General features: G+C 36.2%; 1 protein-coding gene across 1 annotated transcript; it reads right to left on the reverse strand.

Moving 5' to 3' along the window:
• Positions 1–3,044: 3,044 nt before the first annotated feature.
• On the reverse strand, positions 3,045–9,062 carry nfil3-6 (nuclear factor, interleukin 3 regulated, member 6). Its single transcript, NM_001002218.2, has 2 exons — positions 8,824–9,062; positions 3,045–7,440 (listed from the first exon to the last, which is right to left on the reverse strand). Exon 2 carries the CDS (start codon positions 7,350–7,352, stop codon positions 6,240–6,242), a length of 1,113 nt encoding a protein of 370 aa, NP_001002218.2. The 5' UTR covers positions 7,353–7,440; positions 8,824–9,062; the 3' UTR covers positions 3,045–6,239.
• Between the last annotated feature and the right edge of the window lie 715 nt (positions 9,063–9,777).

Below are 9,777 nucleotides of genomic sequence, written 5' to 3' on the forward strand. Positions count from 1 at the left end.
GATTTTAGTATATTTGGAATCAGATCAGTTATTCTTGGTTTAATGCTAATAGGTGCATGATGTTAAGATCAAAGTGATTTGATCTTGAATCAGGTGATGGGTAAACAAGTCTTTGAGCAGTACTATTGGTTTATGTTATTGATGCAGTGCATGCAAGTGTGTACGCTGGATAGAAACAGTTAAACGATTTGCTGACCTCTTGTGGTTTGCAGAAGCAAAAACAAATGGGGTTTTGTATGTGTGTTTAGGCCTGTGAAATGTAGTTTATTAATCATTACTCTTAACGCGAGTTAATGTTTAATAAAAATAAATAATAAACATTATATAATACATTTTAAATAATAATAATTCAAGTTATCGTTTTACACTTGCTAACTTTCACATTTATTGTGCATGCTTAATATTATTCCAAATATCTTTTGTTTAATCCAGCAATCTTAAACCTATTCTCATTAAACATTAAATAAACAACATGTTTAAACGTTATTAAATTAACTTGGCCTTTGTTTTTGTTTTTTATGAACCTGCTGTATAATCTGAGTTTATATATTGAGACGTCTGATGTGTCTCTGCCTTTAGGGATTTGCTTGATTGTGTTAAACATGATGTAAAGTCAGCAGCGTTGACAGTCTTCGAGTATTGTTCATGTCCAGACCTGTTTGTCTCTGGGATTCTGGGAATTTGACTAATTGCAGAGAGAGCTCTTACATCTTACTTCTTGAGAATTCGTTGCAAAAAAGATTGTGAAAGCACTGTCGGTAGTCTGTCATGATAATTGCACATATTTACAGACAGACAGACAGACAGACAGACAGACAGACAGACATACAGATAGATAGATAGATAGATAGATAGATAGATAGATAGATAGATAGATAGATAGATAGATAGATAGATAGATAGATAGATAGATAGATAGATAGATAGATAGATAGATGCATGCATAAAACATATCCTGGAATAGTTGGCAATTCATTCCACTGCGGCGACCTCTGAGACTAAGCCAAAGAAAAATGAATGAATAAATGACGACTTCCAAAAGTCATAATTTAAGCAATATCTAAAATGTAAGGACATTTCAAAACTGAAAAAGACAAGATTAAAATCATTTTCAAGGATTTACAGCACCCTGATGACTTATTTCAAACCAGCTCAATGTTAATTGTTACAGATTCCCAACATTCTTTAAAACATCTGATGGATATATATATATATATATATATATATATATATATATATATATATATATATATATATATATATATATATATATATATATATATATATATATATATTATACATGCATACATGCTTGCATACATACATACATATATACATACACACATACATATATACATACATACACATACATACATACATACACTGTTTATGATATAGATACAGTGCATCCGGAAAGTGTTTAGTGCTCAACATTTTTCCACATTTCTTTTTTGTTACAGCCTTATTCCAAAATAGATTAAATTATTTATTTCCTCAAAATTCTATACACACAATACCCCATAATGAAAATATGAAAAAAGATTTCTTGAAATTGTTGCAAATGTATTGAAAATAAAAAAGTGGAAAAATCCCATGTACAGAAGTGTTCACAGCCTTTGCCATGAAGCTCTAAATTGAGCTCAGTTACATTCTGTTTCCACTGATCATTCTTGAGATGTTTCAGCAGTTTAATTGTGGTTAAATTCAGCTGATTGGACTTGTTTTAAAAAGGCATACACCTGTCTATATAAGGTCCCAAGGTTGATAGTGCATGTCAAAGCACAAACCAAACATGTAGACAAAGGTATTGTCTGTAGACCTCAGAGACTTTATTGTCTCAAGGCTGGGGAAGGTTACAGAAAACTTTTCTGCTGCTCTGAAAGTTCCTATGAGCACAGTGGCCTCCATCATCCGTAAGTGGAAGATGTTTGGAACCACCAGAACTCCACCTAGAGCTGGCCGGCCATCTAAGCTGAGTGATCGGGGGAGAAGGGCCTTAGTCAGGGAGGTGATTAATAACCCGATGGTCACTCTGTCTGAGCTCCAGCGTTCCTCTGTGTAGAGCGGAGAACCTTACAGAAGGACAACCATCTTTACAGCAATCCACCAATCAGGCCTGTATGGTGGAGTAGCCAGACGGAAGCCACAAAAGGCATCTGAAGGACTCTCAGACCATAAGAAACTAAATTCTCTGGTCTAATGAGAATAAAACTGAACTTTTTGGAGTGAATGCTAGGCGTTATGTTTGGAGAAAACCAGGCAGCGCTCATCACCAGGCTAATGCCGTCCCTACAGTGAAGCATGGTGGTGGCAGCATCATGCTGCGTGGATGTTTTTCAGCAGCAGGAACTGCAAGACTAGTCAGGATAGAGGGAAAGATGAATGCAGCAGTGTACAGAGACATCCTGAATGAAAACCTGCTTCAGAGTGCTTTTGACCTCAGACTGGGGTGACAGTTCATTTTCCACAATACAATGACCTAAAGCATGCTGCCAAAATATCAATGGAGTGGCTTCAGAACAACTCAGTGAATGTTATTCAATGGCCCAGCCAGAGCCCAGACCTAAATCCTATTGAACATCTCTGGAGAGATCAGAAAATTGCTGTACATCCTCGCTTTCCATCCAACCTGATAGACCTTGAGAGGTACTGCAAAGAGGAATGGGCAAAAATTCCTAAAGACGGGTGTGCCAAGCTTGTGGCATCATATTCAAAAAGACTTGAGGCTGTAATTGCTGCCAACAAAGTATTGGGCAAAGGCTGTGAATACTGATGTACATGTGGTTTTTCAGCTTTTTTTATTTTTAATAAATTTGCAACAATTTTAATATATATGATAAATACATAAATAAATAAATGCCTATATTGATTGATTGATAGATAGATAGATAGATAGATAGATAGATAGATAGATAGATAGATAGATAGATAGATAGATAGATAGATAGATAGATAGATAGATGGATGGATGGATGGATGGATGGATGGATGGATGGATGGATAGATATGTATGCATATAAATAATAGATCAAGAGAGGCAAATGATCAGTTCAAATATTTATTCACACAAACATATGTATTTTCACTGTACAAATACACAAGAAGTCACAAGACAACAAAAAAATTCACCATTAAAATGCGAGTAACAGTTTAGTTCAATTAGATATTCTTCTTGTCTGGACAATGGCAGTGATCTGGATGGAAAATAAAATGTGAAGCAGTCATTCAGTGCTGAGTTGCTACCGGTTCATGATAAAAATAATCATTTTATTCGCCCTTTACTGGCATTTCCTGTTCTGCTTTACTCAGGATTGCTGATGTTGTGAAATCTATTTCTTACACATCATTCATGAGTCACGGTTTAACCACAGGAGCAACGTTACAGTGTGAAGACTTTCAGGCTCATTGTGAATCTCCTCATTCACTGAGAAAGAGTGTGGTGATATTGTGTTGGCACGTATCAGAGGAATGATGGAGCATGTTCTGCTTTGTTTTACACTTACAGTGATAGACAGCTCTGAGCCTGAGGCGTTTGTTTTTGTTAACAAGATCACAGTGTTTGAGGAAAAACGAGCAACTGAACGAATTGAGGTGAGGTGTTGTCACTGAATGCTCCTGCAAGGATGTGGTTAAAAAAAAAGACAAATAAAATAGAAATCCACCCAAGTTATGAGATTAAGAGCAAGTACAGCCATTTGTAAATTGAATGTATGAGGCTTCTGGTATCATTCGCTTCCAGTTATTTTAGCTCTACACACTGGTTTTACAGTTTCATCACTTCATATTCTGCTAGTCATTTTACTTGTAGTGACTAATGAGTCGAAAGTCACAAATATTCACAGGGAATTGCAAAATAAGGTGGAAATGCAAAGTCTGTTTGGTTATGACCGAGTGTGAAGATGCGGAGGATGTGATTTCAGCCCAGTAGGATGCAATCCTGCACTGTAGATGAGCAGTTTTCCTTATTTTGTGATGCATGCTTTTATTTTCTCCGGTATATTTATAGTTTTGAATTGTGTAATGGGACTTTGATCTTTCCAATATTTACTTTTAACCTTGCGAAGTTCCAATAAGTGACTTTTATTAACATGTTTAAAGTGATATATTGTCTGGTTTTGTATATTATGGTGCAAAAACCTTGGTATAAACCTGCCAGTACAGACTTATTTCTCTATATATTATTTCCTATACGTTTATATTATTTCAAACCACTAAAATGTCAATTAAAGTCACTGTTAAACTGTAGAGTAGAATTTGCAACATCAAGAGTTGACAAAGTGGAGATCAAGGTCCCATAATGCAATTCAAAACTGTAAATAAACACTGAATCACAAAATAAGGAAACACATTTTTTTACAGTGTGAGTTAACATCAATGTTGATCCTGGAACATCATTCCTGTTTAATAAATGTAATCCATAACCTAACCCTAACTAAATGATTCCCAAAATCAGATAAAATTAATCATTGAATAAAAATGTTCTCCCTTAAATCTGATTGGCTGGTTGAAATGTTGTTTACAGATGTAGATCGAGTCCTGCTTGATGAAATCACACCGACCGTGGTAGAGGTAGTGACGCACATGCTGCTTTCTTTCCATTCATGGATGTTCATGAGTTCGACTGTGAATGAGTGCAGTGCTCCAGTGCACGCTCACTGTAAAAACATCAGTAAATGAGCAGTTTCCCATATTTTGTGATTTATTTCCTTGTTTATTTATGCTTTTGAATTGCATTATGGCACCTTGATCTTTCTTGCATTGATTTTTAACCTTGAAAAGTTAGAAAAAGTGACTTTTATTGACATTTTTTAATAGTTAAAAGTGATATTTTGTCTGGTTTGGTGTATATTATGGTACGAAAACCTGGTAATAAACTACCAGTTCATTTTCTGTTATTTTACAGACATATGTCTTTATATATTATTTCTTATAGGGCTGCATGATATTGGTCAAACTGACATTGCAATGTTTTGTTTTTCTGCAATATATATATATATTGCGATATGACTATTTTTTCACCAGAGGATCTATAAAGCTCAATTTGGAAAGAATTGATAGTTTTATATTTATTGGGATGATTTCATAGGACAAATATTTAGCATTAATTAAACGTATTGCATTTTACAGTTTTCTGGAACTGTATTCCGGTACAGAAATTAAATAATCAAACGTGAAAACATGTCATAGTCTTTGTTGTATATTAAAAATGAAAACATCTTTAATTACAATTTTATGATTTCTTCTACACAAATGGTTTAAATACACTTGAAATCTTACAGTCAAAGGCCTTAAAAACAAAGCAAATGAAAAACATTCACACTTTTAGGATTATACTTCACAAAGTCCATGCGCTATAGATTGGTGCATGGAGATTTATAACTAATTTTCAACCCCTTACTCATCATTGTGTGTTGTATACTAGGGTAGCTTGGTCTGCTTTGTCCATTCGTAGGCTCAAGCATTGGCATAGCTTTGTTTACAAAGCTATATTGGGTTTACTTCCATCAGATCTCCAGAATTACATTTGTAAAAAAACCTGTCCTCAGCTATGGCCTTCGGTTAAAGGATATTTACTGTCTGTTCCTAAAGTGCGGACTGAGATGGGAAGAAAGGTTTTTTAATACACAACACCTTCTGCATGGAATAATCTACAAACAAAGTTGCAGTTTAAAGAATTGATTTCACTAAATGCCTTTAAAAAGAGTATAAATGATTTAGAAAGTGATGCACAGGCTTGTAGTTAAATAGTCTGTTTGTTGGTGTGATTCATGTTTACTGTCAATTGTTTTTTTGTTTGTTAGACCCATGTGATGTGTATACTGCCTAATCTTGGCAAGGATGCTCTTGTAAAAGAGATTTTTTAATCTCAATGTGTCTTTCCGGATAAAATAAAGGTTATAATTAATTGTGGTCAACTATAATCTCACTCATATTTCCTCATGGATGAATAAAAGGTATAATTTAACTTAAACTGACATTGCAGATTCTGCGGTGTGATTATTGCGGATTTCACATTGCGATAACGATGCTGAAACCATATATTGTGCAGCCTTAATTTCTTATCCGTTATATTATTACAAACTACTAAAATGTCACTAAAAGTCACTTTGTTAAACTGTAGAGTTAAATTTTCGACAAAGCAGAGATCAACATCCTACAATGCAATTCACAACCGTAAATAAACGTAAAACAAAAACTGTGCTAATTTAGAGATATTTTTAACAGTGCTTTACAATGTCTTAATTCGTTTTGGTGAGCAGCTGCTCGGAGAAGAGCTTTTTGAGCTGGGCCACTTCCTCGCTGAGAGAGCTGAGCTGAGATTTCAGCATGCTGTTTTCTGCCTGATATTGCGATTCGTTTGCGTTCACGTTGTGGCTGTAATTCACATGTTGCTGCTGGATCACTTTCCGAGCGTCTTCCCCATCATGCGGTGTCCAGTAACCCGCTCCCTCATGCGTATAGCTGTGAACTCTAGCATTGGCCATTGGGATTGCAGCACTTTGCCGTTCTCCAAGATTTTCACAATCGCCACCACCCGGAGATTTGAACCGTAGCTTGTGCGGTAAACTCTTCATGCCATCCATCGACTCCAGCCTGGTGGATGGCATGTTGTGATTTCCCACTGCTAAAAGATCAGATGGGGAGTGGTGCGACTCATAGCAGAGCTCATCTGCTCGATGTGGGGACAGTTTTCCATGATCGCTTAATCTGTCCTCGAAGAATACAGGACTGCCCACACTGGAGCCACCGGGCGTGGAGAAACCCGAATCTTCAGACATGCTGCTGGTATCTCTGATGCTTCGGCTGGATGGTGGTGCACTTTGTGTGGGGGATTGATTTGATGGCATTGGGCCAGTATGGTGAGCGCTGTCACCACGTGGAAGGTAGTAATGCTGCGCTGAAGGTTGTGGGACGCAGCTTCCTGTCGTAAGCGGAAGTATCGAAGCATTTGAGGGGTCTTTAATGAGACCGAAGCGGAATTTCAGTGCTAGAAGTTCTGCTCGCAGTCTAGCGTTCTCCTCGAGTAACGTTAGGACACGGTTTTCTAACACCATGTCATTTACACGGCGTTTTTCACGAGAGCGCTTTGCGGCTTCATTGTTTTTCTTGCGCTTGTCCCAGTAGCCGTCGTCTTTCTTTTCATGGGGAATGAACTCTCGCTTGCGTCTTGCTGAGGAAATGCTTGATGGACTGACATCTTTGCGTTTAAGTGCTGATGTTCGGCCTAGAAGTGAGCGTGCAAGCAAACTGCTTGATGTCAATATAGACACTGCTTCATCTGTAAAAGACATCGTGCTGCTGGGAGTGCCTGCATTTAACGCCCTCATCTCCTGAGATGACTCTTCAAACATCTTGAGACTTTCTTGTTCAATGTTCAGTGTGCTGTGTGAGTGCTTTTCAGGTCAGCTTCAGATGTTATTGACGCAGCAGTGGCTCCACCTGGTGGCAGAAAGAACACAATGATATCCCGTTAGTTACGTAAGATCAGTTACAACACAATGTTATGCAACCTCATTACCTCCCAGTGGCAAAGCACAGACCGTCCGTACTACACACCACATGATATCAGGTTAACAAATGCACGGTTATATAGCCATCTTACGCAAAGTGACATCACCAAATAAACATTCCCTCTAGTCGAGTTAAACATTTATCCCCTTTGCCTGCATCTCACAGAGCACTATTTTTAACAACAGTAAGCAGCTACTTCATGTAAAACAGAAAGCCTCTCCTGAATTCATCTGTTGACCTATTTGCGGAACAGCTTGTGTGAGTGTGTGTGCGGCGTTTTATCGTCTTCCTGTCCCAGTGAGTCACTTTCATTATGGAATCCAAGCTTACTCAACACAGTTACATCAGATTTTTGGTAACTTTTTGCGCGTACAGACACTCAAAAACATCTGAATCAATTCATTAAACAGTTATTTTTTTATATTTGCATTTATACATTCATTTAAACATTTTGCATAACATTCATATAAAAGATACTTTATTAATTAAGTGGGAAAAGCAAACATTTCCCAAAGGATTAATGCAACTTTAATGTTTTAATGCATAATTAAAAGTGATAAATTGATTGTAAAGATCAATATAAAGGTAAGCTATCTGATACAAACCTTCCTGAGTATGCTGTATTGCAAAAACATCTACTAGTATTGCATAATGTTACGTTGTCAAGTTGGTCCAGGAAATATTTTGTACCATTGAGGTAAAGTTAGTTTTATACACACACACATTCAGACTTTCTCTTTTATAATATAATTTCAGAAAAATGTTATTTGCAAACACTAAATAGTAAAATTATATTAGCAGACAATGACTATTAGAGTACAACATTGTTTACAGTCAAATAACTAGTGTGGTTTTGGAGTCAATCTTACATGTGATTTCAGACCCAGTATTCAAAGTGCTATGGTAAACAATAATGGGAGCATGTTACAAGTTATCACTGAACGAATGAGCAAATATTAAACCAACTTTACCTCAATTCAATGCATCTTTTGATAGCTTTCACTGGATAAAAAGCTAGCCTTCAACATTCCTACACTTTTATTTTTTTTATATATATATATATATATATATATATATATATATATATATATATATATATATATATATATATATATATATATATATATTGCACAAATCAAACATGAAGCCTTTCTATATTAAAACAAACAACTAAACTTTAAGACAAGTAGTTGAACTTTTAGTGGCTGTCAGATACAAACCTTTAAACTTCTATACACAGATATATGAGCATCATAAAACATATTGAATGTAAACTTTAGTATAAAAATGACCAAAACAAACGCACGTTACCATTATAAACCGCCGCGTAATTCTGTCCAGAACGTCTTCAGTTCTCCGGTTGAACACTCGAAGGTTTTCCTCAGAAAAAAGCAATGATATATAAACAACCACAAACAGTGTTGTGTTTTCGTTTAGTTCAAGTCCCACAGCCTCCTATCGCCGTTCAATCCTATCGTGTCTGTTCCTCCTGCAACCGCGCGGCCCCTATTTGTGTCTTTGCTCCATCAGGTTCAGTCGAGGACGCTCCATCACCCCGGCTGAACCACGTGTGTATATGAGTGTGTGTGTATGAACGCACCGCCTCCACTGCGCCGCTGCACCGCCTCTTCTCTATAATCTCTCGCTCGCTGCAGTTCTCGTCAGAATAATCTTTTCGAAAGCATTAAGTAATATTGCTCAATTTCCCCGCCCTCTTCACTGTCCTCGCGTGTCCTGAAAACCCACTGTTGTCCCCAAATGTACAGGGACTATATTTAGACTAGTGACGGGGAACCGACTGCATGTCCTTTTTTTCTTCAAGATATAGTGAGGTAAATGTCACAAGAAAGCTATACAGCACTGTTTGACTGGCATACATGTATGCTTTAAAACAATGTAGGCACGCAGAAATGCCATTCAAATGTGTTGCTAGACAAAAAAGCCATAAATGGAAACTTTTTTTGGAAATTGAGATTTATGTATCAAATGAAAGCAAAACGATTCCATTTATGCATTTTTTTTGTTAGTGCATGACGGATTTGAGAGGGATACTTTTTAAAATCTAAGGGTAAAAAAATGTAAAATACTTAAATTACATTTAGATAAGTCTAAATTAAGTTCTTATCAATGCACATACTCATCAAAATTAAGTTTTGATATATTTTCTCTAGGACATTTACAAAATATATTCATTAAAGTTTTATTTTTACAAAATAAATTCATTAAAGTTTTTTACTTAATATTGCAAGGATTTTTTGACAATAT

Source organism: Danio rerio, chromosome 3 (genome assembly GCF_052040795.2).
Source record: "Danio rerio strain M-AB ecotype USA chromosome 3, GRCz13ab, whole genome shotgun sequence".
Classification (NCBI taxonomy): Eukaryota; Metazoa; Chordata; class Actinopteri; order Cypriniformes; family Danionidae; genus Danio; species Danio rerio.

What these genes read in the sequence shown, in the direction of transcription:
- nfil3-6 (NM_001002218.2), bottom strand. Translation starts at nt 7,352, where the DNA reads ATGTTTGAAGAGTCATCTCAGGAGATGAGGGCGTTAAATGCAGGCACT.